Source organism: Lasiodiplodia theobromae, assembly GCF_012971845.1.
Source record: "Lasiodiplodia theobromae strain AM2As chromosome Unknown scaffold_10, whole genome shotgun sequence".
Classification (NCBI taxonomy): domain Eukaryota; kingdom Fungi; phylum Ascomycota; class Dothideomycetes; order Botryosphaeriales; family Botryosphaeriaceae; genus Lasiodiplodia; species Lasiodiplodia theobromae.
The window spans coordinates 257,513-285,379 of record NW_023336300.1 but is presented as its reverse complement, the minus strand read 5'-3'; the positions used below and the strand labels follow the sequence as shown (position 1 = coordinate 285,379).

At 53.7% G+C, this 27,867-nt stretch overlaps 9 protein-coding genes across 9 annotated transcripts; 4 read left to right on the top strand and 5 right to left on the bottom strand.

Annotated features, from left to right (window-relative positions):
* Positions 1–1,819: 1,819 nt before the first annotated feature.
* LTHEOB_3871 (Spherulin-1b precursor protein) lies at positions 1,820–2,563 on the top strand (the record flags this gene model as incomplete). The annotated part of the gene is made up of 1 exon (XM_035512842.1): positions 1,820–2,563. One exon carries the CDS (start codon positions 1,820–1,822, stop codon positions 2,561–2,563), a length of 744 nt encoding a protein of 247 aa, XP_035375264.1.
* Positions 2,564–5,573: 3,010 nt separating this feature from the next.
* On the bottom strand, positions 5,574–6,445 carry LTHEOB_3870 (Allergen V5/Tpx-1-related protein; the record flags this gene model as incomplete). Its single annotated transcript, XM_035512841.1, has 4 exons — positions 5,574–5,710; positions 5,767–6,005; positions 6,061–6,255; positions 6,372–6,445. 4 exons carry the CDS (start codon positions 6,443–6,445, stop codon positions 5,574–5,576), a joined length of 645 nt encoding a protein of 214 aa, XP_035375263.1.
* A 1,017-nt stretch (positions 6,446–7,462) lies between these two features.
* Positions 7,463–11,207, bottom strand: LTHEOB_3869 (Carboxylesterase; the record flags this gene model as incomplete). The annotated part of the gene is made up of 8 exons (XM_035512839.1): positions 7,463–8,166; positions 8,224–8,670; positions 8,721–9,063; positions 9,115–9,328; positions 9,866–10,315; positions 10,448–10,819; positions 10,891–10,960; positions 11,018–11,207. The coding sequence occupies 8 exons, from the start codon at positions 11,205–11,207 to the stop codon at positions 7,463–7,465; spliced, it is 2,790 nt and encodes a 929-aa protein (XP_035375262.1).
* Positions 11,208–13,633: 2,426 nt separating this feature from the next.
* On the bottom strand, positions 13,634–15,049 carry LTHEOB_3868 (C6 finger domain-containing protein; the record flags this gene model as incomplete). The annotated part of the gene is made up of 2 exons (XM_035512838.1): positions 13,634–14,866; positions 14,936–15,049. 2 exons carry the CDS (start codon positions 15,047–15,049, stop codon positions 13,634–13,636), a joined length of 1,347 nt encoding a protein of 448 aa, XP_035375261.1.
* Positions 15,050–16,106: 1,057 nt separating this feature from the next.
* LTHEOB_3867 (Isoamyl alcohol oxidase) lies at positions 16,107–17,908 on the top strand (the record flags this gene model as incomplete). The annotated part of the gene is made up of 2 exons (XM_035512837.1): positions 16,107–16,501; positions 16,558–17,908. The coding sequence occupies 2 exons, from the start codon at positions 16,107–16,109 to the stop codon at positions 17,906–17,908; spliced, it is 1,746 nt and encodes a 581-aa protein (XP_035375260.1).
* A 275-nt stretch (positions 17,909–18,183) lies between these two features.
* Positions 18,184–18,798, bottom strand: LTHEOB_3866 (Cysteine hydrolase; the record flags this gene model as incomplete). Its single annotated transcript, XM_035512836.1, has 1 exon — positions 18,184–18,798. The coding sequence occupies one exon, from the start codon at positions 18,796–18,798 to the stop codon at positions 18,184–18,186; it is 615 nt and encodes a 204-aa protein (XP_035375259.1).
* An 868-nt stretch (positions 18,799–19,666) lies between these two features.
* Positions 19,667–21,208, top strand: LTHEOB_3865 (CAMK/RAD53 protein kinase; the record flags this gene model as incomplete). Its single annotated transcript, XM_035512835.1, has 1 exon — positions 19,667–21,208. The coding sequence occupies one exon, from the start codon at positions 19,667–19,669 to the stop codon at positions 21,206–21,208; it is 1,542 nt and encodes a 513-aa protein (XP_035375258.1).
* A 3,940-nt stretch (positions 21,209–25,148) lies between these two features.
* On the top strand, positions 25,149–26,000 carry LTHEOB_3864 (Alpha beta hydrolase fold protein; the record flags this gene model as incomplete). Its single annotated transcript, XM_035512834.1, has 1 exon — positions 25,149–26,000. The coding sequence occupies one exon, from the start codon at positions 25,149–25,151 to the stop codon at positions 25,998–26,000; it is 852 nt and encodes a 283-aa protein (XP_035375257.1).
* A 435-nt stretch (positions 26,001–26,435) lies between these two features.
* Positions 26,436–27,512, bottom strand: LTHEOB_3863 (Glycoside hydrolase family 93; the record flags this gene model as incomplete). Its single annotated transcript, XM_035512833.1, has 1 exon — positions 26,436–27,512. The coding sequence occupies one exon, from the start codon at positions 27,510–27,512 to the stop codon at positions 26,436–26,438; it is 1,077 nt and encodes a 358-aa protein (XP_035375256.1).
* Positions 27,513–27,867: the final 355 nt, after the last annotated feature.

The window sequence follows — 27,867 nt, the reverse complement described above, 5'->3', positions numbered from 1 at the left end:
CTCGGCGGGAGGAACGGGCCTGGCGGGCTTTATAGATAGTAAACGAATGTATCAAGCGAGCTCTAGGAACTTGAGTCAGGATGAAGAGGGAGGTAGGTGAAATTTCCCCGTTGATGTACCCTATCTTCAAAAAGGAGCTACCCACGTGCTGAGCCCTGTACGGGAGAGGTGGAGTAAGCGATGCACCATGCACCGATTTGGAAGGCAGCTTCAGACGTTTGCCTATCATAGCCTTATAAAGGCGCTTGGCGAGACGGCATTTGTGATTCGGATCGGCTCTGTTTCAGGAACGGACAAGGATGTAGCTATCGGCTATGCACCGGAGCCGTCGACATCCACTCTCCGAATCGTAGAACAAGCAGACGCTACAAATAGTGCCACGCGGCCAGCGCCTTGAGATGTCTGCGATCTTAGTGTCATGTAGTTGGACCCTTAGCTTCGCAGCCAGTTCCAGAAATGGCTGCGGGTTTATTGAGCTCGTAAGAGATACGATCATGTTGACTCTTTCTCCAGTCAAGATGATCCGTCTGTTCAGGCCGCCCAACGCATGACGATGATGCTGTGTCGCTCCGTCCCGCTCTAACACGGATCAATTCTTGGAAGAGCTTAGCATATCACTATTCTATACGAGCTGTTTATCCGAACTTTCGAGCAACGGACATTCCGGGAATCTTCTAACCGAACACCGAAGACAATCGAAGGAGAAATCTTGGGGAATTTCGCCACTCAGGGACCAAGAAGCAAGCACGACCCGGAAAATGGGGCGCGAACCGGCAGCTAAAGCTCACCGCTTGCTTCCGTTTCGTTACAGCCTTGCCTCGAGATTGCGATAAGCGGACGGCTGTAAGCGAGGTTCGATGAGCGCCGAAAATAGCTAGGCGACAAACTTCGGCAAACACTTCGAGGAACAAAGCGTTGACAAAGCAATTGCGGAACTGATATACTACCCACTGGATTCTCGAAAGACAGACCTCTTCACCATGCATTGGAACTCCTAGGCCCAAAAAAAGAAAAGTCCAGGTACGTGCAGGAGCTAGCGCTAGGCTCAGCACCGTAACGCCCGAGAAAATACGTTGCACGAGGTAACAAGAGCCTCCGGGGCTGGAGAAGAGCTGCAGTTCCTTTTTCAGTCTGCTGGGCTTGCCTTTCCTCGCCCTGTACAAGTCCCCTGGTTCGGACACCAAGCCGCTTTCATCATAGTGAGGGGTGAGGTATACAGGGGTGGGGCCGATGTTCGGGTGGGGCTCAACGCAGAATCTCACCTTTCGCCATCTTGGCGGCAGGGGTCACGACCTATCCCTCCGTAGGATGCCGGTAAAGTTGTTACAGTACGCGTATTATCGCTCTTCCATTGGTTGCAGAAGCACATATCGCTCAAAACCGCAAGGATAGTCCCTACATGACTTTTTATAGTACAGACCAACTCATGTAGTAAGCAGCCACCAACCAGCGATGATGAGCCTCCACAACCCAGCCAACGAAAACGAAGCCCTATACTTCTGCACCTATTTTCGCACGGCTGACGCCGCCGAACTACCCCACATAGAAAAGCACACGCCACACAGGGTCCAGCGACCAGTTTGCGCTGTACAAGTTACGTCAGACTGGATTCGTACTGCGCCTTCTGACTATATCACACGCTCCACCATAACGATCCTTTTGGAGATGGGGCTTGGAGGCTGTATCTGCTGTGCTTCTTGGTATATGCCTTTTTCGGAGGGAGAACAGTATAAAGACGGCCAGTGATGGCACCTTTACGAGTCATCAACCATCGCCATCACTTTCCATTCACCATCCAAACACATCAACCTCCACCAAAATGCATACTTCATTCTTCGCTTCGGCTCTCCTCCTGGCTGGTGTCTCCCTCGCAGTACCGACGCCCCCCAACACTACCTATGACAACACTCAACCAACCGACGTTCCTCCCTCCAACCCCGCGGGTCTAACCCTCTTCCAACAACTCGTCCTCGCTCCCAATGCGGTTGAACGCACCAAGCTTCTCCCCAACGATGAGCAGTTCATCTTCGACTTCAAGAACGCACCCGCCGAGGGCGTTGTGACCGGCGAGGGCGGCTCCATCGTTCGGGCAGACCACGCCACTTTCCCCGCACTGGTTGGCTCTGGTGGCTCCGTGGCCATCGGCTTCCTGGGCCCCTGCGGATTCAACACGCCACACGTACACCCTCGCGCGGCCGAGCTGAACCTCGTCGTCAAGGGCCGGCTTGTGTCTCAGTCGGTGCATGAGAACGGCGCGCGCACCATCAGCCACAACCTCGACACCTTCCAGATGACCGTCTTCCCCCAGGGCGCCGTGCACACCGAATTCAACCCTGACTGTGAGGATGCCATCTTCATCGCCAGCTTCCCGGATGAGGATCCCGGTGTTGGTCAGATTGCCCAGGAATACTTTGGCCTCAGCAATGAGATTGTCAAGGGCTCCATCGGCGGAGAGGTCGTGGTTGATGGAAAGGATATCGACCAGTTCCGCAGTATGATTCCGAAGAACGTGGCCAAGGGTGTCGACTCTTGTCTGGCCAAGTGTGGAATCCAGAAGCGCTGAGTTGGGATGACGCCCGGGATGAGCATTCAGATGATACCAGAGTATAATTAGACGTAATCATAATGAGACATTTCAACCACATGATCATGTGTACAACAATATCAAGGGAATCCTCCTGAAGCCAGCAGACTATGAATGCAGACTTTTCAGCCTGCGCTACCACCTGGCTTCAACACAACTTACACAATTAGAAAGGGTGCTAGGGAGCATCCTCTCTGTGTACTCTCTCTTGGTATGGCTTTGTTCCTCTCAATATAGTGAGGACTGCCTTTTATGGAAGATGGTGGAGGTTTCCGTGGCCTCTCAACTCCGAAGCTGCTTGAAGCTGTGATGAATAGATATTCGCCGGGCAAGAAGCCGTGTGAAGTGTATGGTATGATCGGCAGTATAAACACCAGCGGGTAAGCTGCCGACCTCTTCTCTTCGCTCTTTCACTAATTTTGTATAGCTTGATCGCCATATTGTCGAGTCGTCTTCGGATGAGTGTCAAAGATTACATCGACACTTACCAAGAATTCATAAAAGACATCTTCGATAAGGGCTTGTTCGGCCGCGATTTATATGGGGGGTCTGTTTGTCGGCCACTAGTAATAAAAGTTGTGGTGGAGTCCGTAATCGCGGGCCACACGTAACGGAGTCTGTTTTGCGAAACAGAAGGTGCAAGCTGCGTTATGAGAACAGAGGTGATCGAAAGAAAAGTTGCTAGAGAAAGCAGGTGGGCAGGCCTCCCGGCGCTATTAAAAATCTTAATTCCTATGGAGTCCGTTTTTGAACGTAACGCATCCTCGCGGCCGAATAGTCTAGTATGTTACGTCTCTAGCCTCCGTTTCGCCACGAAACGGACCCCCCCGTAATCCGCGGCCGAACAAGCCCTAAGAAGGTGGGTTTCCTCGAGGATGCGAGCGACGAGAAGAATGGTCACAGCTGGAAGGTGTATGTACTGCTATTCTCAGCCTCCTTTCGAGACTCTTACCTAACACAATTTAGATTTGTTATGGCCGACTCCCTAAAAAACCGTAAGCCCGTGTTCCTGCGCTCGTACACAAGCATATGACGAGCAACTTCTTTTAGAGGTTAAGATCTGGGAAGCCCCCTGTCTGAGCACCAAGCCGGTTTTATCATAGTGGATAGTCCTCTACGGAAGCCCTGGGATCCGCAGCAGACCGAGGTAGCCCCGATACCGCCGGCCCGAACATAAAGAGGCGCTCGCGCCCTCGTATGAGCCCCCGAGCAAAAAACTTCACTACCAACAAAACTTCAAAAAGATAAGTCAGGAATTGAGCCCAACGCGGGGGTCGAACCCGCAGCCTTGAGATAGCACTCTAGAGAGTGTTTAAGAGTCTCACGCTCTACCGATTGAGCTAGCCAGGCAATGTAATCAAGAACTGATGGTGTTCTTGGGGGTATTGATGACACTTCGAAATCCCACACCCATTATATACCGTAGGCTTTTCAAAACTACCTAGATACCTTTGAAAACCACTGAAGAAGACCCCAATGCATTTTCAAAGGGAACGGGTGTGTGTGGGGGAGTCAGAAGAAATTTTTGTCGGCCAATTTCCCGATCGGGAAAAGCTCGGACATTGTCGGAGAAACTGTCTTCCCACCTACTAAAATGCTATTATTTTTGTCCACGCTACAAATTGAACTGATTCAGCCCTTTAGAAACTTGTCGTGGCTTTAATAGAGCGCTGTAGAGACTAGTATGCTCCTTGAAGCTCCAAGAGATCACTTACCCCGTGGCCATGATCTGTTGACGGTGCTGGCAACAGACGGGAGCATCGAAATAGGTAGGTACGTCTAGCTAAAGCTGCCAAGCTTGAGGAGTCTCTGTCTCTTGCAACATGAATAATCGTAAACTCGTCTATTTGGCTATTTGTGATATCTATTTACTATTGTGTTGGATTTGGATTTGGATTTGTTTTTGACGGGGTTTGCGTCTACTAACGAGAATATTCGCGTGAATCACTAGGTACCTTGCGTTGAAAACAGAAGAAAATCCACGAGTGGGATCGCAGAATGTGGTTGGCAGACGCGAAAACCGGTCAACGTAGAACCAATTTCAGGACGTTGCTGTTTCCAACTCGTCACATCTTCAAATCTCTCGTTTCGGTACCTTTATAGCTAATCTTCATCTTCCACACTGACTGCTCGCTTGTTACTGGCGGATCAAAAGTGGAGCTAATATTGTCAAGTTCCCTCTTTGCGCTAGATAACGGTACAGTAGCCTGTTGAAGCTTGAAGATCTCCACATAGTATTTGGCCAGAACAGAGGGCCGATTAGTCTTATCTCTAAGCGTACTCGAGCTCCGGATGATCAACATTGGTGCGTCGCTGCGGTGATAGTCTTCTTTGCGATGATCTAGCCTCCTCATTTGTATTTGGTCTCTGTTGGCGTTCCCTTTCGACGGTCAATCCATTGTCCATTGTGGTTCTAACAGTTTGTCCGTGTCGCTACTTGAAAGGGCCGGACGGCAAGTTGAGCTCCCACTATAAGAGGGATGAGCTGGGCTGGATGTCCCCGTTTCTCTTTGAGTGCTATCATGCATACTCCAGGTCTAATGAGGCATGTGTTTTCAGGACTCTCAGCACCGCCAAGTAGTTAGCCTAATTGGGAAATCTAGAAGTGGTTTAGCGTAGCCTGTTCCTCATAAAACGTAGCTCATCGTGTAGGCCCTTAGAACGAGCAATCCATTGAGCTCAAACAGAAGACTTGTCCACAATTTTCTCGTTTTCCTACTGATGTTATTCACTGGTAATTCCAAGGAGAAAAACGACGCTTTAAAAGTCTCCGACTTCCGGCTCGCGTTATTGCTTTCTGGCCCTGTCCCTCGGAATACTCTAAATGCACGAAGTTAAATTGCGTGTCACTGCTCAGCCAGTTCTTGTGGGTAACGTCGATCAGCCTTGAATTATCATTAACAATTATTTCTTTTGCAAATCATGCACACATGACCAGCAGAAGGTGAAAACAAACTCCTCCGCCATACGCACTCTCTGTGCCTTAAGCTTAGAAGTACTGCAGCAACTGCTGGTCAGTGATGCAGCTTCCGTCCTGTGCGCTCGAACCGATCTCAGAGCAAATCGGGGGAAGCGGGTTGGGGATCAGATCAGCGACGTTGTCACCGTACTCGCCGGCATAGTTGCCTAATCGCAGGAAGTCAGTATAGTCAAAATTTCTCTCTGCGCGGGTTGCAACGTACCAGGTCCGCGGTAGTTGCAGTAGGACAGCAGCCATTGACCACAGTTCCAGGTGGCGCAACCGATGGTGGTGGTCTTCTTCCAGACGGCTTGAGTGAAGTGGAGGATCATCGGGTTGCCGATCGGGACGTTCGGCTGGTGCCAGTACGGGCCGAACTCGCTGATCTCGTTGTAGAACATGGCGGTAACGGCGTGCTCACTCGAACCTTGGCTGGTCTCGCCCATGTTTTGGCCGTAGTCCCTGCATTGGCGTGTTAAATATTTTAAAAAGCAAAAGGTGGAGAGGCAAAACATACTTGCCACTGTTGGTGTGCTGGAACTGGCATGCTTGGGCGGAGGCCATGGCCTCGTTTGCGAGCTGCTGGTCCCAGGCGACGGAGCAGGTCTGGGTGTGGTTGGCGCGGTGCGCGTTGTGGAGTGCAAGCCACATCCTGGCCGAGGGATCACTGGGCTGGGTGGTGGCACCGTTGACAGCCTGACCAGAGCATTGCCTAGTTTCAGTTGTGAGTAAGATTGAAGAATTGCCATAAAGGAGGCGGGAGCAGTGTGCTTTGTGGCCCTCGAGTGGAGTCAAAGGCATCTTCCTGGTTGGTGGGTGGAGACTAACTGTGCGAGGTTGGCAATTGGCGACGCCATGACGGCGGAGACCAGCGAGGCGAGGAAGATACCGGAAGCCTTCATGATGTCGAAATGGAATATGGGGCGAAGTCGGGAGAAATCCGGGACAGAAGACGACAAAGGTCTTTGGTTGAGCAAATGCTGTTAAAGAATGGATGTGGCGTAAGCGACAGTGGTTTTGCGGAGCTGCTGAGCAGCGAGAGAGCGTTGAAGGCTGAAGCGACTGGAATGCGGATGAGGCGGATATGCGGCGCGAAAGATCAATTTGTACGCAGTGTTGAGCAGCTGCGGATCGCGCTGATCATGAACATGCGGGGAATAGGGTTACCGAAACGTCACTATCAGCTTCGTGTGGTTATTTCACGGCCCGAATTAGGAAATTGTGATGGCGAGCGCTCAGGGGAAACACGCGGTGAAGATGACGATGCACTTGCAAACAGTACTTTCAATATCGCATATGCCCGAGTTTCTGCAGTTTATACAAGATGCTGTAGTTCATAAAACAACCTTGTTCTGGTGTTCGATTGAATTTTTCGGCAAGAGATGTCGTGCTTGGAGACTTGAAAGGTTTGTGGGTGATCGTCGGGATCAACTTTGAATTTCCTATTCCGGACTGGTGGTGGCCCAAGTGTCAATGGGGAACGTGCTTCAGCCTTGTGCTGTGGATTCTCTTCCTCGCCTTACTGGGCGGATTTGAAAGGATTTTGAGTTGTCCAATTTCACTCAAAGTTTTGATTCGCTGGCTAGGCCGTACCCCCTTTCCCGTACTACTACCCAGCTAAAACATATACCTGGACGACCAGGGCCGGTCTCGTAACTCGTTCCAAAAGTGATCGAGCCGCAATGGGCACCAGAGCAACACCGCGCGCTCAGACCCCCCGGGGTGGAAGAGCAGACCGTTTGCTGTACCTACACTGGCGGGCTATTTATGGGTTTAACGCATCAACTGTAGATAGAGCACCTGTGAAATGACCGCCAAGGAAAACATAGACCATCATTGCGTGTACGCTATCTGGAAGCCCAATGCACCGCTAGCAACGGGTCCAGACAGATCCGAAGACAAATCCCGGCCCGGCAATTTCAACGTCCGAAAACGGCTGCAGCGTTGGCATTGATCATGTCAACCCCGACAGCCCTATACGTATCCATCTCCACAAAGCTCGTGACGTTCGCGTCGAACACGAAATCCCTCGGGTCGCCCAGATCATACTTCGGCCACAGGGCGGCAGCAGCGGCACGACCGCCAGGGCCACCTCCCCACGGACCCCCCATCCTCTCCGCCACCTCCTCCGCCTCCTCACCGTGCACCCCCGATGCCGTCACCAACGCCTCGTCGTCATCATCGTACCTGTTCGGATCCAGATCCACTATGAACGCCGCCCACATGCTAGCCATGGTCCTCGCCAGCTCCGCATAGCTCGCCGGCTTCCCCTCGAATGGGTTCTTCACGCCCTCGAACCCGACGCCGAGCAGGTTGTAAAACGAGAACGGAACTTCCGCAAAGTGCGTGACGCCGCGCTGCCACGTCACGCTTGCCGGCTGCGCGTTGAAGCGGTAGCAGTATGCGGTGACGTTCTGCATTGCCCACGCCCGGCACGTCAGGCGGCGGCTCGCGACAAATGTGTAGTCGGTGAAGAACGCTGCGCTGCGGCGGTACTGCGCGCCTTGGGGGAGACTGAACCGGAAATCGGAAGGGAGGGGTGGTGAGCCTGGGATACCTCTGGCGGGCTCATCGGGGTAGAGTGAGAGGATCTGCGGGATGAAGTAGCCGGGGATGTCGAGGGCTGTTGGAGATAAGTAAGTGTACATTTTCGAACTACCGGAGAAAAGGAGGGTCTTACAGGTGAGTACGTTGATGAAGTCGGTTTCAGTGTCGATGCCGAGCGGGCTGAAGGCTGTACCTTCATCGGTGTTCGTGCCGGCTATTATGGGGACCTTGACGAAGTTGCCAGTGACTAGCTGTGTTGAGGTAAAATCTTGAATGAAGTCGTGGTCAATTGCTGGGACCCATGTAATGAACTTGGTTTGGTTTAAGACGTCATTCAAGTCCTCGAATGGCAAAGAGCGGAGGCAAGCCAGGTCGGAGCAGCCAGTATCTGCAAGGAGGGACTGATACTTCGGCTCCAGCGCCGAACTATCGTTGAGGTTGTAGTAGTACACGGGAGACCCTGATTGCATAATGGCTGCTCTGAAGAGCTTGTCATCGCGCCCGCCATATGCAACAAGCTGAAAGCCTACCGACATGGCTCCCGCAGATTCTCCGAAAATGGTAACTTTCGTTGGGTCGCCTATTAAGGTATCAGTCTGCATTCGAAAATTTGAAGGAGTTGGGACCTACCTCCGAATGCTGCAATGTTCTCCTGCACCCATTCAAGAGCAAGACGTTGGTCACGAAGTCCGAGGTTTCCGTTGCCGCTGGCTTCGACCTCCTCCCCCATCAAAAATCCCCAGGCACTGAGACGGTAGTTTAGAGTGACACCAATAAAGGGTTTACCGATCTCGACCGCGTTCTGGATAGTGAAAGACATGTTGTAACGCTGGTCAACACCGCCCCCCTGAGTGAATCTGCCGCCATGGATCCAGACAGCAACGGGAAGAGGCTCATTGGGGTCGATGTCGGCTGGACGGACAACATTCAGGAATAGGCAGTCCTCGGACGTCTCGAAATTCAGTTGATCATTCTTAAGATTCTGTTAGCAAGTGCCGCCATATGAGTCTCGCCGTAAACGTACGCCATAGCCAACGCACTCCTTCGAATAAGTCGTTACCGGTTTCACATCATTCCATGCGGAACTGAATGGCTTGGGGACTCGGAACCTCAGATTCCCAATCGGAGGCTCAGCGAAAGGAATGCCCAAGAAGAAGTCTTGGTCATATTGGGAGGAATGAATGCCTTCAAGTGTGCCGTTTGTAATGTTGACGGTCGGGCCCAGAGCCACAGCCGTGCTAATTAGACTTAGCAACAAGCCAACGTAGATATGCCACATAGCTGCGCTAAACAGTAACAATGTTAATATCGGTCGGGTTTCTCAGGAGAAAAAAGTGTCTGAGGCTTTACACAGCGGCGCATCAGTTCTTATATGTGGCGTCAATGACAGGATGCACCTCCCCTCATTTGTTCTCGTAGGTTAGCCACGGTGGGCAGCAGCTTTGAGGTCTAGCGGTGGGACGGTGACGTTCGCTGCAGTGATTCACTAGTTCATAAAAGCGGTGTTCGGCCACTGTGGAACAGGGATCCAGTAAAATCCCGCCATCGGTACGCCGTGCTTCCAATATCTAAAACACAAAAGATCTTGTCCGACAACGGGTGTAATAGAGCCCACTCATCTATAGGTACTAGTGTTGCCATACATATGCACCATCACCTCACACACTTATTTGCATGTTGCAGTTTTCGTAAAGACGTAGAAATTAAGACTATTTTCCCCTCACCGGTCGGCCAACCACGTCACCCGATGCGTCCTATCCGGCATCGACACTAACCTATCAATGCTATCCTCATCGCTCTTCCTACTCGACCTGCTCTCCGTCCCTTGGTACACCTCCGACTTCACCTCCACACTTCTCTGCACCTGAATCGAGTCTCCCATGCCCTCTTCCATCTCGATATACTCTACCCTAGCCCCTCCCCTCCTTCCTGCGCTCACAACAGTGCTGCCACCCGTCGCAGTACGACCGCGTCCATATCCCATCTTCCGGGCACTGCTCGACTTTGCCCCGATGCTGGTCGGCGTGATGGTTTTCAGGTAGGAATCGATGCCGGTGAAGCGCAGGAAGGAGACGAAGAGCGGCCGGATAGACGGCAGGCAGGCGCAGACGATGGCGACGTGGAGCTCGATGGTGGACCACATCATGAGCGACTGGTTGCCCGGCTTGCCCGAACGGAACGCGAGAATGACCATCGGAATGCGCGCGATTGAGATTGCGCAGACGCTAAACCGCAGATGTGAGCGTTAGTTTGCAGATGCAAGATGTGTGGGGCCGATGTGCGACATTGGGTGGGCACCACATTTGCGGTGCGGGGTCTGCGGAAGAGGATGTAGAGGTAGGGGTGCAGTCACTTACACAAGGCCCAGCGAGAAGGCGAACATCAGGCCGATCTTCTTGGCGATGCTGACTTGCAGCTTGAACAGGCTGGGAACCGGGATGCCGATGATGATGAAGTCTGTCAGGATGTTCATCGAGGCATTGGCCAGAAAAGTATCGCTGCCGTTTATGCACTTTCCCGGGATGCGTTTGTCCCAGTACCGAGCTGTTGGAATGCACTCGAATGCCGCGACACAAACGGATATGATGGTCCAGGACATGACGAAAGCGATAGTGCACTTGGTGACGAGCAGTGTCTTTGGTGTGACGAATATGCGGAAAAATTGTACCGTCACACTCAGTTTTGAGAGGCCCAGACCAAGGTAGTACATCCAGGATGAAGCCCAGAACCTGCTCGCATAATGAAGTCTTAGCCGATTGATGGTGAAAAGTAATTTGGATGTTGGAGATAAATTACTTACCACTGTCTTCCGGTAAGGTAGACATTGAGGGGGATCTCATCCGTGCTGTATGCCATTCCATTTTTACCCTCTGGTGAAATCAGTATCCCTTCTTATAAAACGCAATTTATAGGAAAGAGAAGCTCACGTATGTAGAACGACACGGCGAGGGGAATAGTGATCAGCCACGCGAGAGCTACCAGCGCATCGTCTGCACCAAAATCACTCTTGGAGCGGTACCGCGAAAAGAACTTCAACAATAAGACGACAAGAGAACATGCAGAGCCTGCAATTGCAGTTTGAAGTGTCTGCACGGCGATGGGGCGAAGCTCCGTCATGTGCGCCGTGCTGTCGCGACGACAAAAGCTGCTGTTGTTGTAGAACAGTGTTGGTTGTTACATCGAAAGAATAGAGAAATATGTGAATTCGCCAGGGGAACAGGAGATTTTCTCATTATAGCATCAGGCCGGCATTCACACCCTCGTTTTTCCCAGTGGTGCGGGAGACTAAAGGCTGCTCCTGCGCAAGCCATGTGCCTGCAAGACCATTTATGCAGCGGGTAGTTCCTGACCGAGAGCGAGCCAATAGACACCAGACTGCTTGGAGATCGCAGGATGTCGATCATACGCCTTCCATTATTAACAGGCCAGTGAGTGATGTGAGGTTGTTGTCACCGCCTTCCATTTTGATATGACCAACACGCAAAGTGGCACTCTAGGAGAATAACCAAGCCACTCGGAAGGCTCGCCCGTCCTATTCATCAATCCGTAACGAAGGCGCTAGACGGCAGGTGTCTGGTGATGTTGCTAGGGTTGGCCAGCTCTGGCCGCAGCGGTGGCGCTGGAAGCCGGGCCGTTTCGGAGGGAGCCCAGCGTTTGGGGACTTCCCGCCTGCGTGACACGGTCTGAGTCTCTTGCAGCTGCACGCCACCGGCAGTGTCTAGGGGGGCGTACAAGGGACCCTTGACTCCTTTCACGGCACTTCACTCACAAAGTGACCGTTGTCGTTAGTTCCGGAAGCTCGCCGGTCTATCTTGACTCGGTAGCAAGTGTGCAACATGGAGTGTTAAATAATTCTGCAACCGCGGTGCACTGCAGGTTTTGGCCGCCTTGATCCGGTAATTCCGCGAGTCGAAGGCGTCCTGCATAGAAAGTTCGCCGCGATCGGCATGAAGGTGTTCAAGCTCAGATCTACGCGGGACCCGCCAGATCATGTCAGAGGCCGTGCCGTCCGGGAAGTAAAGAGTGAATCCCTCCGAGAGGCTCAGTGCGTTGTCTTCTAAATTGAATGGAAAAGAAAGCCACGAGGACGGCGCGATCCCACGCTCTGGGGCTGAAGGGAATTCTCCCGAGCCAAGAAGGCTACTATTAGACCTCGGCGAATATCCTAAACACATTACTCAAATACATTTCTCTATCCCCACAATTGTAGCTGTGCCCCCTCCTCCGTCCTATAAGACCCGCAATATGCCTGCATGTTGGTAGGGCTGCTGCTCGGACGTCAAACTTCTTTCATGTCCTTAAGGGACCCGAGGCCTCGGTTGCTACTTATCGATATGGTTCAATGGCCCACGTGCGGATGATCCAAGGTGTTCACCGGTACTTTGCCCGTTCGAGGAAGGTAATCCTCCAGGAAGGGATTCATATCCGTCATTTAACCTGCCGAGGGTGTCGCAATTCGACAAGGCAAGCATTCGGCAGCCCAATCCTGCTCGGATGTTGTGACACCCCGGCAGGTGGTGAAACGGACCGTGGTGCTTGGCGTTGTTGGGCTTTTAGCCAGCCCCGCCGGATTGGCAGCATCCGGGGTCCAGGTGGAGATCTTTCCGCCTTCCGGGCTCGCGCCGAGCTGGCGCTCCCGGGACTCCCGCACTTTCGCAATGGCTTTTGCCGATGCTTTATGGATGGCCCTGCCCTCCAAGACTTCTTCATTCCTCAGATGCCGATTTTTCTGATGATACCACCTTCCAGCTTTGACTGGACTATCGGAGTTTTTTTTTTTAGTGCAAAAAGCCGAAGGTTCTATTTTTCCACATCAATTGCCGAGCTCAGCTCAATTCAGCTCAGGAGCGCTTACTTTAACCTTTCCGGCATTGAAGGATTTCTTTGGACAAAGAAAAATTCCACATGTCAATAATGGCTTGAAAAGTGTTCCTCTGACTCCTACAGCTCTGCCGCCCCTTTTCTACGGGCTTCCTTCCGTGGCGCATTCTTCACGGCAGCTGAAAACAAGCTGGAAGCCAGCTGAAAGCCAGGGTCATGCCATGGAGCCACACCCATTGGTCCGAGCGCGCTCTAGATTCGCGAACATATCCCGCTTCGTCTAAGGACTGTTGCCAACATTGTGAGATCGCAGAAACGCACGGTAAAGGCCGTCAGGGGTTAATATGCACTGCTTATGTTTTCACGCCTCGCACTCTTTCTTCTTGGCTTTAAGATCTTTTGTTTCTTCAAAATTAAGGGGGATGGCAGTGGTTGTATACAAGGCAAGTTCACCAGAGATGCAAGCCGAGTGTAGCTTTGTTCATGGATGCAGAGGGCTCGGATGTTCAGCAGACAACTGTGAGGCTAAACCTTAACAGAATGCGTTGCCTTGTACTGATTAGCTAACCAACCCTGAGTCCAGGATAAGTTATGGACGGTCAGCGCCCTCGATAAGGTCACTCACTGAGCTTCATAGATCCATGAAGTATTGCTGTCATGAACAATATCGAAACATTATTTGAACTTCTTTAACGTAAAGTCTCTTCGTCTTCCATTGCCCCTTAGCCTTCCAGAACAACATCAACTTGTTGAGCCGTAAATGCTCTCTCAACTTGGTCCATCGGCCACTGCAGCCAATTCCAAAGCGACTGATCCACAAACCCATGCACGCCCGCAATCAAATGCTCCGCCCAACCCTCCATAAACCAAAGCGGCTCCATCGACTTCAACAGCGGCGAGAAATACGCCAATATGATCAACGCCAGCGGATGCTTCTGATGTAAGCACACCACAAACTGTTCCTCCATGCGATACAACCACCCCAAATGGACCTGATTCGCCGTCGTCCCATTATACTCCGCATCCGGGCCCTTCCCAAAAACGCCCTCATAGCACTGCGCCAGCCCCTCGAGCGCATTCATATACGTCTGCGCATCCGGGTGTCCAGACAGCGCAACGAGCTGGCGCAAGTCATCAAACGGCCTCTCCCAATCGACACGCGGCTTCCTGAACTTGACAGCGATAGGCTGCGACGCGGTCCTGGGCCCACTACCCATGGCGGCGAGGGGGCCCGTCCACAGCACGTCGTGGCCGAACAGCTCGATGATGCAGCGCACGCCCTTGAGCAGCGGCAGCCACTCGGACGGGCCGTGTTCGCCAAACACCAGAAAATCGCCCGGCGACGGCCCCTTGGCGAAGACGTAGAAGCAGACGAGCACGGCCGACACGTAGATGGCGTGGCAGTTCTCGCGGGCGAGGTGGAGGAGTAAATCGGACGTCTGCTGCAGGCCGATGGTCGAGTGGTGCGCGGCCAGCGCGGCGTAGTGGGCGCGCCGGGTCGGACGCAGGTACGCGAGGTGCATGGCGGCGAAGGCCATGGCGTTGTGCAGCACGCAGGGGTGGTCGAAGCCCAGCTGCGGGACGGCGATGCGCCACATGGTGCCGATGGCGTCGTGGCCGAGCTCGTGGAAGGTCGCGACGCTGTACTGGTGCATGAGTTCGAGGTCTGCGAGGTTCAGGCCGGTTGTCTGGATGTCTTGGGCGGTGCTGAGGGCGGACGGTAGTGGAGAAGAGGCGCTCTCGCCAAATGCTGGGCTGGGTGCTGCGCTGCTGGTGGCCGTCGACGCGCAGCTGATGGTGTCCCATCCTTTGCGTGGCCTGCCGCGGCGGCGGCGGACGGGTGTGTTGGGGCTGGGGCTGCTTGTGGGTTCGACGATGGCAGGCCGTCTTGGGTCAAAGTCGCAATGGATCTTGAAGTCGGCACAGTTCTGGCAGCCGGGCTTGCTTTCATCGCACTACCTGGAAGGTTAGCGGTCATGTCTGTGGCTGCAGGAGCATTGCCCGGCGAGTAGGGCAGGACTCACTTTGATTCGGCGTCTTTTGCAATTCCTACATCCGGCCCGGGACTTTTTGTGAGATCTCCGTGACCTTTTCGCAGGTGACGGACTGTCACTATCGGACATTTGCATGGGCGACATTTTGATGTGATTGAGGAGTAGTGAGGAAAATGAATGCGGGGATGCCGTAGATTAGCGGTATTGCTACTTCGAGGTGGAGCATGCCCGGCATTCAAGTCCGGGAAATGTCATGGAGAGAGCTTCTAGGATAGTTGTTGATGTACGAGACGTTAGATTTGAGGGATACAGCGGAGAAGGGGATGAAAGGACGAAGAGTAAGTGGCGCAGCCTCATGCCTTAAGGCTAGGTAGCCTCTGCCGAAGATCGACCGGCCGGAGCATGCATTGTCCATCAACAACCACCAGGAGATCTTTCACGCTTGAAAGCCTACTCTAATAGCAAGGAATAATGCTCGCCCAGTAGAGATTTATCCGTTTTAGGCTCGAGGCCGTTCTTTTAAAGCTGTTTAATAGAAGATCTTTTTCACTGGTGCTACTGAAGTGTGTAAATTACTACCAACACTGATGCACTGAACCAACTCCCAGGCCTTTAGAACTAATCACTCAGGAGCCCGTATTTCCAGGAGAGCAATATAGACGCGTCATAGTGTAGAATAGTTTCTCCATTTGTGGAGAGGGGAAGCTTTGCGTCCTCTGAGTGGCCGACAAATACGTAAATTCGTAATTTTACGTATTTGTTAACGAATACGAATACATCTTCACTACTACGCGGACATCAAACAAAACTTAGAAAGTCCAATCACCTGGCCGAACACCCGGGGCGAAACGCTGCCAAGAATCAGTGCTCCTTATCTAGACTCTGAAAAGCGTCGTCGCAAAGTCGGGACCTCCTTATGTCCACTGTTGCAATAGTGAGCGGGCCGACTTTGTAGCTTCGCCGAAGGAATGACGTCTATCATCAAACATGTCAAGGCTGTCGGTCCGGCGAAAACGCAAATTCACCGTATCCACAAGAATAGCCCCTTAACCCCAAGTATAAAATGGTCCATATGGTCCTCCAGAGATGATCAGGAACAAGAGTCACAGCGGCAAACATGCGGAACCCGGCCAATCTTCTCGCACTCGCGCTCCTATTTGAAAATGGTGTCGTTGCCGCACAAAAATGCAAGATAACGCCCATGGACTCTGCCTGGCCCTCGGATGCCGAATGGGCAACCCTTAACAAGACGATCGGCGGCGCCCTCCTTCGGACCACACCCGTCGCCTCCTCCTGCTGGCCTGGCAACCCCTTCAACTCGCCCTACTCTTGCGACGCAGTGAAGGGCAACTGGAGCTCCGGAATCTTCCACGCCGCACTGCCCGAGTCGATTGACTACCCCATTTTTGCCAACAACTCGTGTCTGCCACCAGGGGCTTCAGGTTACGATGAGAGCAGGGGATGCGAGCTGGGCGGACTTCCGGAGTACATTGTCAATGCAACGACGGCCGAGCAGGTGGCCACGGCGATGACATGGGCAGCTGAACGAAACATCCGTATCACTGTCAAAGGAACTGGTCACGACATGAATGGACGGTACAGCTACCACGCCCTTCTATCTCCCCTCCAAATGCTAACTATTTCTGATCCAGTTCGAGCGGCTCCTACTCCCTCTCCATCTGGACGCGCAACTTCAACCACATCGTCCACCACCCCACCTGGACGCTCCCGGACAACACGACGACCATCCCGCACTCCTTCGCCATCGGCAGCGGCAACGGCTGGGGCGCCGTGCTCACCAAAGCGCTCTCGCTCGGCCGCGTTGTCACGACCGGCCAAGACGGCTCCGTCGGGCCCGGCGGCTGGGTGCAAGGCGGCGGCGGCCACGGTCCCCTTTCTCGCACCTACGGCCTGGGCGCGCACCAAGTCCTCCAAGCGACCATCGTGACGACGACGGGCGAGATCCTGGTCGCCGACGACGAACACAACGCCGACATCTTCTGGGCCATTCGTGGCGGCGGCGGCGGCCAGTACGGCGTCGTGACCGAGTACGTCATCAAGACGCACCCGGCGCCGCAAGCTGTCGTGGGCACGCTGTCCATCGTGCCCAAGAGCAACGACGAGGCCAGCGTCAACGCCTCCTGGGCCGCCGCGGCGACGCTGCTCTCCAAGCTCCCCGACCTCATGGACGCAGGCTTCGCCGGCGCCTCGATGCTGTCGACGGGCGTGTCTGCGACCAAGTTCGTGCCGACGATCAAGCAGCGCATCGACGGCGTGGCCGTGAGCCAGGTGCTCTGGGCCTTCAACATGAGCGCCGCCGCCGTGAACGCCCTCGTCGCGCCTGTCGTCGCTGAGTTGCAGGCCGTGGGCAACAACGCTACGCTCGACGTCTCGTTTTCTGCCGGCAACCAGACCGACTACAAGACCTTCTACAGCAGCATCTCTGGCAGCAACGCTGCTGGCTCTGGCGCCGTCATGTCCACCCGCCTGCTAGGCCGCCGCGAGCTGGTCGACACGCCGCTCGAAAAAGTTGAGGAGTACCTGCGCACCGGCGTCTTGCTGGCTCAGAACCAGACCGCGGGCACGTACGTGACCATCGGCTTGCAAGGTGGTCCGGGTGTTGCGGGCGTGTCTGAGGAGCGTTGGGGCGCTGTTAACCCGGTCTGGCGCGATACGTACCTGCACGTCATTACTACAGGCGCCAGTATGGATCCGACGGGGCCTGGCGGGCCGAAGCAGGCGTTGAGCGAGGCTGCGGCGTGGATGGAGGAGCACAAGGAGAAGATGTGGAGGGAGTGGGCACCCGAGACTGGGGCGTACATGAATGAGGCGAACCCCTACAACAGTGAGTGGAAGCATGACTTCTACGGATCCACGTATGATAAGCTGGTTGAGATCAAGAAGAAGTATGATCCGTCCGAGAGCTTGTACGTGATCAATGGCGTTGGAACTGAAGGATGGGAGTATGACTTGGACAGTGGGAAGCTTTGCAAGAACGCTTAAGAAGTACAAGGTGAGGCTGTCTTTTCTAAAGAGCTTCTCCTAGTGGCATTGTAAATATAGAACAGCCGCACCGTATGAATTCTGTTCGAACATTTAGTAATACAATCTTCCCATCCATATCTGGTCCAATCTTGAACTCTTACACTGATAAGTTGTCCTCGAAAAATTCTTGACCACGAGAAGGAAAATAATAGCGGAATGAATTAAAGAGACGAACCAAGCCGACGCCTGTTTCTCGTTGTTACTTACTCCTCGTCCTTCCTTCTCAACCCCTTTCAGCCCTTAACCTCCGCCAACACATCCCCCGTCCCCACCACCTCCCCAAACGCAAACCCAAAGCCCCTCAACCCGGCCTCATGCTGCTTCCTATTCGCGCTCCCGCACGCATCCTCGACCACCCACGTCTCCCACCCGCGATCGAACGCGCTGCGCGCCGTCGTGTCGACGCAGCAATCCGTCATCACCCCGCACACCACCACCCTTTCCACCCCGAGCCCCCTCAACCTCTCCTCCAGATCCGTATTGACGAACGCGTCGTACGTGTTCTTCTGCACTACCGCCGTCCACCCCCGCTCGCGCCGCCCCTCGCGCTCATCCGCCTCTAGGTCGTCGATCAGCGCCTGCACCGGCGGTTGCAAGCGCCAGTCGTCCGACCCGCGGTGGATGCTGCCGTCCGGGCCCCATTTGCGGACTAGCTGGTTCGCGAAAGGGGGCCCGGTGAGTTCGGATTCTGGGTGTCCGTGCTGTGTGAAGAACGCGGGTAGTTGCTGCGCGCGGAAGTGGTGGATTAGCGTCGTTATCTGCGGGAGCGCTTGCTTGGTCATTGGCGTGAAGAAGTTTTGCACGTCGATGACGAGGAGGGCGGTTTGGAGCTGGTGGGAGGGCGCCATTGGGGGAGGAGGAAGTGGTTGTGCTTTTGACTGAGTCTCGTGGAGGATGGGAGGTGGTGGAGGCTTGTGTGGGGAATCGGTTTAGTTTGAGGTGTGCTTGTGCGGTCAATTGAGGGGCGGCGGAGAGACTCGTCAGGACCGTTGGGAGATATATCACGAGGTTGCTGCGGTGTTGCGTTCCCATGACGTCATGGGCACATGCTTGAGCCCGTGTTGTACAATGCTTCCTTTTTTATTCGTTTAGTGCATAAACGAATTCAATACTGGAGTAGAACTAGCGCAGTTGGAGATTCTTCAGCTACCCATCTTTAGCTCTGCCATACAATTTGGGGAGGAATCTCTTCCTCATTCAGATCTAGTACCAGTTTGTGTTTATCGATTGCTGCATAACACTTTAGACTAGACTTGTACTTTTGCCTGGCCGCTTTTGTTTCCATGAACCAAACAAATTGAGATTATAATAAACTACATACAGAGTACATCTACATGACAATTTTTCACTTGTAACAGCAGCCGGCCAAATAGTAGGTATCGTGGGTAGCTACTAGGCCAAGTCGACCGCAGACTCGGGAGCAAGCGCTTCAAAGAAACCCAAAGGTACTATCGCGAACAACTCATTGTTCACAAACATACTCGTTGAATCTACGTATCTCGACTTTCAAAATTCTTCATCACAAGAGCATTGTTCATGGACTTTCCATGTTCATACAATCATAAAATGAGGACCTTACCTTGCTCTGGATGTGAATGCACGACCACCACAACACTCTCAGGGAGCTTCAAGGAGAATACGGCAGCGCCGTTCTTCCTCTTCGATTCTTCAGCTCCACATTCACGACACAAGCTTACCGCAATCCCTACTTTCAAAATGTCGGACGAAATCAGTTCGGCGGACATGGAGAAGCTCATCGATTCTGAGATTGACCGACTCGTCGATGTTCAACTCAGGAAAAAGCGCCGTGAGACGTTCCTTCAACAGTACGAGTACGTTCAGAAACTTGGAAGCGGCGGCGAGGGCGATGTAAGCCTGATGCGCCACAGGTCTGGTACAGCATACGCCGTCAAAAAGATCAAGCAACGCTACTTGTACAGCACAACCTCGGCGTCTTACACGACCCCAATCGCCCACAATGAGGTGCGAATTCTCTCTCTCCTGACGAACGTAGGCAGTGGTCACGGCCAAAACACCATATGCCACCCGGCAAGCCAAAACGAGGCGTGGTATCCCGCCACCCCCAGCCCAGACACCCAGGTGCTCGTCATGGAATACTGCGAGCTGGGCTCGCTCCGTGACTACCTGATGCGCGACTGCAACGACTTGAGTGTTCGAGCCTGGCGCACTCCGCATGAGTACGTGCTGCGCCATATCTATGCCCAACTGTTGGCGGGTGTCGCCTTCCTCCACCACGGCTACGGAACCACGGCCTTCGACGGGCCCAACAAGCCACCGAAAGGCCGCAACCCCATCATCCACCGCGATCTGAAGCCCCAGAACGTCCTCGTCTGCCCTGCAGCGCCGGGCGATCACCCCTCGCTTGTTCAAGTCAAGCTGGCCGACTTCGGCGGCGCGGCTGAGGTCAAGTCCTCCCCTAGGACTGAGGACGATGACAACAAGTTGTACTTCTTTACCGAGGGCTACTACGCACCGGAGTTCTTAAAGATGGACCGCCACATGGCTGATCAAAGCAACGACGTCTTTGCCACCGGCGCTACGGTGTATTACTGCGTCTGGAGGACCCAGCCATACTTCCACAACGAGGATGGTTGGCCTCAGTTCAGGCGTAAGGAGTGCACCAACAAGAAACACCGCGGCGGCCAGAACTTCACCGCCGAGTTCAACGCGTCCATCGGCAGCGCGGTGACCATCTCCCGGCACCGCAAGGACGCGCTGAGCATCCTTGGAAAATTGAAGAAGACCGAAATTGCTCATCGCCAGGAGTACTTGGACTGGATGACGAACGTAGAGGAGCCGTGGCGTGATATGCAGCGCAGGAAGATCGAAGAGCGCAAGCGCCGTAAGGAAGAAGCTAGAGCGCAAGCATTCAAGCAGGAACTTCGTCTGCAATGCCTCGATCCACTCTGCTCTTACAACTTTTCTGATGGCTTCCTGCCGCACAAGCATGTGTGCGAGCTTGAGGCTTGCCCTTTGGCGGAGACCCCAGGACATGGTCATTGGCTACTGCGTGTCGAACACACGTGGGCGGACCCGAGGAACTATCTGCCACGTCAGTTGAACGAGGCCCCCCAAGAGCTCATCGACGAGACCATGCGCTGCATCCAACTCAGCGTTCAGGATTACCTCGAGGGTCGCAGTGAGGCCGAGGCTAAGCTTCATTTGGGATCGTTGACGGTACTGAGCGAAGTTGAGAATGGGGACATGGCTGGCTCCGGTGACTTGAACTTTTGGTAAGGACTCTTTTGTTTCATTGGTTCTTCTACCTTTTACCATACTCGGACTGTTCTTTTCGTCCTGTGTTACAACATTCATACTGTTCCTTTTTCTTTTTGCCTTGCTTATTTTGTCACTTTGGGACTTGAACAAATCAAGTCGGCTCCTTGACATTTTCATATTCATATCGTACCTTAGGAAGAAATCATGAGTAGTCACATCTTAGTTTCGAGCGGTAAGTGCCTTTTCTAACATGCCATCGCTCACAAAAGCAGTTACATCCCACAAAATTGTATTTGTTACTCAAATCTTTGTCTTGAAAACACGAGGAATAGATTTTTACCCAGTTCTTATTCTACACAAGAGATACCACCTCTGATTGACTCTCTGGATTCTGCATCACCTCTCCGTCCATGATACCATGTACATAAGCATGTCCAATATATTGAAATGATGGAGAAACGCTTTGACCTTCCACCGGTCTTAGAATGAATGGGACTTTGCCTCCGTGTAGCACGTAAATACAGTCCCCAATCTTTGTATCGCGTGATCCCAGGCCAATATACCCGTTGTTCGTGATGAAAAACCTTCCGAGGGAAACATGATCATAAGTGAAGCCGTTTTGCTCATTTTGAGACTCGAAACTGTGTAATAATGTTTCATAGTCACCAGGCACGGTCCTACGGCGCCTTTTCACCCCTGGACGTTCTTGAATAGGGCATATCACATCATAGGTCAAAAGTCGCCAAAATGCAGCTTCATATGTGCCCCCTCCAACGTACTGACATCCTTTGATATTTTCACAGCTCAAGAGCTCTTTCCACTGCTTCACAGCTCTTTCAGAAGATTCTGGAGTTGGATCTGCAAGGCAGCAACCTAGCGCCGTGACATGATCGACAGCGATACCTGATAGCGCTAAAACTGAATCAATAGCTGGATAGATGACGGGTGTAGTACCTTTTGATGCGTCAAAGAATATATACGTCTGGATATGAAGCATCTCGTATTCAGACCACCCGTTTCCCTCGGCGCTCCAGTCTGGCACCCAAGATGGCAAACCTGAGCGACGGACTAGCTCGTACTTTCGGAGCAGCGGTAGCAGATCCTTCCCAAACTCAATTGACTTGACGACAAAGCTTTCATACAGCTGAGATGTAGTGATAGAATAGTCTGCATCTACGTATGTTCCAGTGTCGTTGGGATGAAGACCGATGAGTGCGTATACCTTGTCTCGAGGGTCGGACGCCTGGCGGTATCGGAATACATTTAGGTAATGACACAAGGTTAATGGACCCTCATAATAAGACTCGCGCAGGTCTATCAGAGGGAACATTCTCGAGTAGAATAGTTGAAAAGCTCGAACGGATTGTCTAGTAAAGTAACAGCAAGATTGGGAAAGATGCCTGTATATATTTAGGGCAGCATTCGAGAATATCGACCACGGAACATGTATTGAGCCGAAGACAACTGTCATTTGTGGAGGCAATGCAGCTTCTTGAACCGTCCATATACGGCTCCACCAGGGTAGACTGACGATGGTTTCAATGGCCTGGAGATTCATAGTGTATGAGTCTGAGCGCGCTTCTGCTTCAGAGTGCGCGCAGTGATCGCCATTGGATAGTCTATGCAGCAATGCGACTGCCCTAACCGCATCTTCCCGGGTGAGAACACCATCTGAATTTTCTGAGAGGCCGGTGGCATTCTCGATCGGAGGTGAATTTTCGGATTGAGTTTTCAGAGATGAGTCTTCGCGTAGGCCTGCGTCCGGCAACAATCGGCCTTCCTCATAATCTGCTAAAAAGAGGAGGGCTTCTGCATTACGCGAGAAGATGGCACCCATCATGTTGACCTGATGGGATCTTTCTTCGACGTTGGACTGGTTGATACATAGCGCGTCGATCCACATGACTCGCGCTCTGTTTGGTTGGCGGAGACGCCGAAGAGCCCTGTCGAGATTCCTGGTAATGGAGTGTGGAGAACCGTTTATCCAAATAGGCCGGCAGAAGTCGGGCTCTCCCCAGACATAGGAAAGTGCCTCGTAATATGGATCATCGTCGAGAGAAACAACAAAAATTTGGCAAGATAGCTCGTCTGTCCATTTTCCTGGAAGTAGTTCAAGAAGCCGGATGTTGCGGGAAGTTCGATCCAGTGGTTGGTATTCCTCGGAAATGGTTGCTGGTCCTCCTATTGGGTTGTGCGCCATCGCCCAGATGAATCCCAGCGATATTGTTATTGGGGTTTTTGCGATAAAGGCCCGATGTGGCGGAAATTATGGGTCAAGTCTTCATCGTTGACGAAATGCGAGAGACGAGGCTGTGGCCTGGATGGGGACGCGTGCGAAGCGGGTGTGGCTGGCTGAACGGAGGGTGCATGCAAAACCCACGTGGAGCCGATGACGCGATAGCTGAAAGTTCGAGTCAGGTAGAAGGTGTCAAAGGAACTCGGCAACTGGAGCGTTGGTGGATAGAATAGAAACTACAGCGAAGTTGACTCGAAGCCGGTGATGACTGTAAGGCAGAAGCGCCGCTGGGGTCGGGAATAATGTGTCGCCGGCTTATGGTGGAATTGGTTATTGGCCCACTTGCAAGAAACGAACTATTTATAGGGTTGTGGTGGGCTGTTGCCTGTTGGTCTTTGCTGCTGTGCCGCAAATGCGCTCTAGTTTTGAGACCAGAAAAATATGTGCAGGGTGTGCAGTACAGACTTCGCCTTTCTCTCATCACGTCTTCGGAATTTCATTCTTTTCAGAATGTACGCAGAGGCAGTCATTGCAAAGCCGAATGTATCTATTGTAGGTAGCAGAGCAGGCCAGCGCTTGCGTTGCATCCGCAGTTTGTGGGGGCCAGGCCGATGATCGACGGGTTGCAACACGAGATCATTTTACCCCATAGAGCGCGAACGTAGCCCTGAACAAAATCACGAGGACTGAGCATGTCTAAGCACTCTCAATTTTGAGGCCGCCCCCAAGTCGGTGTGGTAGGGCAAGAGATGCCTTGGGCTCAGCCGCATCTTGCACAGCCTTACAATGATGCTAACTTTTATTCGCATGCTATGAATACTCGACGATGCGCAATTATAAAAGACGCGACGGGAAGCGGCCTCACATCAATCATGAATTCAGTAACTCAAATACTATCTGACATCTTGTCCTGCTCAGTCAACGCCACCGCATACCTCTCCTCCCTCATCAGAATGGATTTCGTCCTCTTCAGTCTCACAGGCTTCTTGGCCTTGGCCTTCTACTTCTTTTTTCCTCTCGCAGAGAAGATCACACACGGCATACAGGCGGCAATCAGCGACGGACGAGGAGCGGGCAAAACCAGCCCAGCTCAGCCGGCCAACGAAGTACGACCAGAGCAATCCGCCAACCCCGGACGCCGCCTGAGAACAGTGAGATTTTGGGACCACGTTTAAGCCAAACCACGACCAAGATCGAGACCTCCGACGGCCTTGAATAATTCCGGCCTGAACCTGCCTTCATACTGGATTTTCTTCCCAATCTCGACTCGCATGACTTGACGGCGTTTTTTTTTTTTTTTTTTTTTGGCGACGGGGGCGTTGGGGAGAGAGCTTGCACAAGGCTGAAGGTTCACGCCGGCAAGCAAGCTCTGCAAACACAACTTCTGTTTAAAGGATCAAGGCGTAAGGGGAAAGGAGTCGCGGGGCGCAGAGGGAAGCAACACGCGGAGAGGGGCAGGTGGTCCACCATCAGAGTATCCACCATACGCCACACAGCATACGTTGGTGTTCAGGTTATTCGTTACATTGGGTTTCGTAGGCACAGTTCTACTAGGTGTTGAGGCAGAGGGAATGTCAGAATGAATTGAATTGTTACATAAGCAATCGAATGAGATCTTATTGTGCAATAACATAAGACCCCACTTGCCTACCCCGCCTCTACGAAGGCATCTGCTGTACAGAATATTCTCCTCAAACCAATCCAATTTCCCTCCCGTCCACGATGCCGACGCTCGACGTACCCGGCGCGACGCTCGAATACACGACGACGGGCTCCGGCCCGCTGCACATCATCCTCGTCCCCGGCGCGCCGGGCAGCCAGAGCGTCTTCCGCTTCCTGGTGCCATTCCTATCGCGCAGCATGACGGTGACGACGTACTCGCGGCGCGGGCTGTCGGGCAGCCTGCTGCGCGGCGCGCAGGACTACGCGCACCGCCTCGACACGGACGCGGACGACCTGGCCACCCTGCTGAAAGCCGTCGTCGTCCCGGGCGATGGTGACACAACGGCGGCAGCGGCGGGTGCCTGCATATTCGGCACGAGCAGCGGCGCCATCGTCTCGCTCCGCTTCCTCGAACGCCACCCGGACTACCCCATCAGGAAATGCGTCGCGCACGAGCCGCCGGCCATCACGGTGCTGCCGCCAGAGGTCCTGGCGCAGCGGGAGCCGGAGCACCGCGCGCTGACGGGCCTGTATCGCGACAAGGGCGCGCCGTACGCCGTCGAGACGTTCGCGTCGTTTTTTGCGGACGGGAAGGATCGCGAGGCGCTGCCGGTGCTGCTGGATCCGGCGGCGAGCGCGGACGCGAGGGCCGATGTGATGTATTGGCTTGAAAGGGAGCCGCCGTACGTCTTCCAGAAGTGGGATCTGGAGGCGCTGAAGAAGGCGGGAGATAAGCTCGTGCTCTCGGTGGGCGAGAGTACGAAGGATCAGCGGGCCGGAGAAGCCACGCTGGCTTTGATGGAACGGCTGGGGAGAAGCGAAGAGACGCTGTTTGTCGCGCCGGGAGGACATATTCCATACGTCACCGAACCTGAAGCATTGGCTACCGCGCTTTCGAACCTCTTGATCTGAGGGGCATGCGTAGCTAATCAAATGATCTCTTGGTCAGCCATCTTTGTTATTATCATGCGAACTACCCACACTCTAGAAAGTCATGAAGGTGATCGAGGAGGTTGGGATGAAGTCCTACGTCGGATCGGAAAGTTTCCGTTACCGGTTGGGGTAACTTTTAGGTTCACGGAACACTAAATTTCTCTATTCCCTTTGGCTACCTAGCGTACTTCCAATGCTCACACAGAGGGGTATGTGATGCATCGAGCTCTTCAGCAATATCTACCTTCAAAAACTATACATGGACACCTCACACTCGAATATCAGGCGCGTAATGGTAATATGTTTTCCATCCTCACATACGATAGTAATTTCCGTCATTTCTGTTTCATTCATTATGTATATCCGTCAAGGAGTGGTATATACGGTCATTATATGCATCATGGCTGATTACTTCTAGACCAGCACAACCTTCTGGGCACTCGCCACGCCATTATGGCCCGCCAGGGCCAAGAAGCTGCTATCATCCAACGTGTACAAGCCGGCCCACTGACTCGTCGCATCCATGACGGTCGTCTTATCCGCCCAATCCTGGCCATTCGCGCTCGTGACCACCTTGACGACATAATCGCCGTCCTCATCCGTCTGGAAGCTCACCACGAGCGTGCCGCCGACATTAATGACCTGCGGCGCCTGCGCGTTGAAGCCCTCGGACTGGTACACGATGCGGCGATCGGTCCACGTCTCGCCGTCGTCGGGCGAGCTCACGGCCTCGATGTGGAACCTGCCGCCGCCCGTCTCCGTCTCGAACACGGCGATCAGCCCGCCGTCCGCGTCCGTCTCGGCGACGCCCAGCATGCCGTCGCGCGAGTCGCTCAGCTCGGTGCCGGTGAAGGAAGTGGGGTCGGACCAGGTCGCGCCGCCGTCGGCGCTCGTGCGCAGGATGCTGTCCTGGTCGTTGTCGTTGTTCAGCCGCGAGTAGTACAGCTGCAGCGTCTGGCCGTCGGCCGCCAGCCGCATGAACGGCTCCCACACGCCCGTCGTCGGGCCCGGCTCCTGCGCCGGCGTGCTCAGGTACGCCCACGAGGCGCCGCCGTCGTCCGAGTAGCACACGGTGATGCGGTAGTACGTGTACGTCTCGTCCAGCTCCTGGTCGTGGTTACGGAACGCGACGAGGAGCCGCCCCGACGGCAGCTCGATCGCGAATGGGTTGTCGATGTCCGTCGTGTTCGTGGGCCCGCGGTCCGCCGTGCCGAGTGTAGTCCAGGTCTCGCCGGAGTTGCTGCTCTCTGCCAGCGTGATGATCGAGTCGCCGTCGGCGAAGGCCGTGTAGGTGCCCAGGATGTTGCCATTGGACAGCGTGTTGGCGCGTGGGTAGGTGCTGGAGCCCGTCGACATGGCATTGAGCGCGCCCGTCAGGCTGGGCGTGAGGCCGGCGCGGCGGTGGAGTGTGGGCGAGGCGTCAACCAAGGCGACGGCGGAAAGGATGGCGAAAAGGCCGGTGAGCCATGCTTGAAGGTTTTGTGCTCCCATGGTGGAAAATGCGAAAGCCGGACGAGGGAATTGTTGGATCAGCCGGTCGGCATGCAGTGCTGCGCCGGAGCGTTTGGGAGATGGGCGGTATTTTTGTACCGCCTTGTACACGGACGCGGCTCCGGGCAATGACGTTTGGTGTTTTCCTTTAGAGGCCGAGCGCCGCTGTCGAATACTTGTGTCAAGTTATATTTGGAAGCCCAACTGATGCGGCTCCACATTTTGTGGAAAGGGGCGTAAGCTGATTTACCCGATCGAGCCGCGAAGGATTCTGGCCCCCAACCTTCATTGGCCTGAAATCTTGACCAAGTGTTCTTCCGGAACCCCATCTCGGTTAGACTGTCCGTGTGGACGC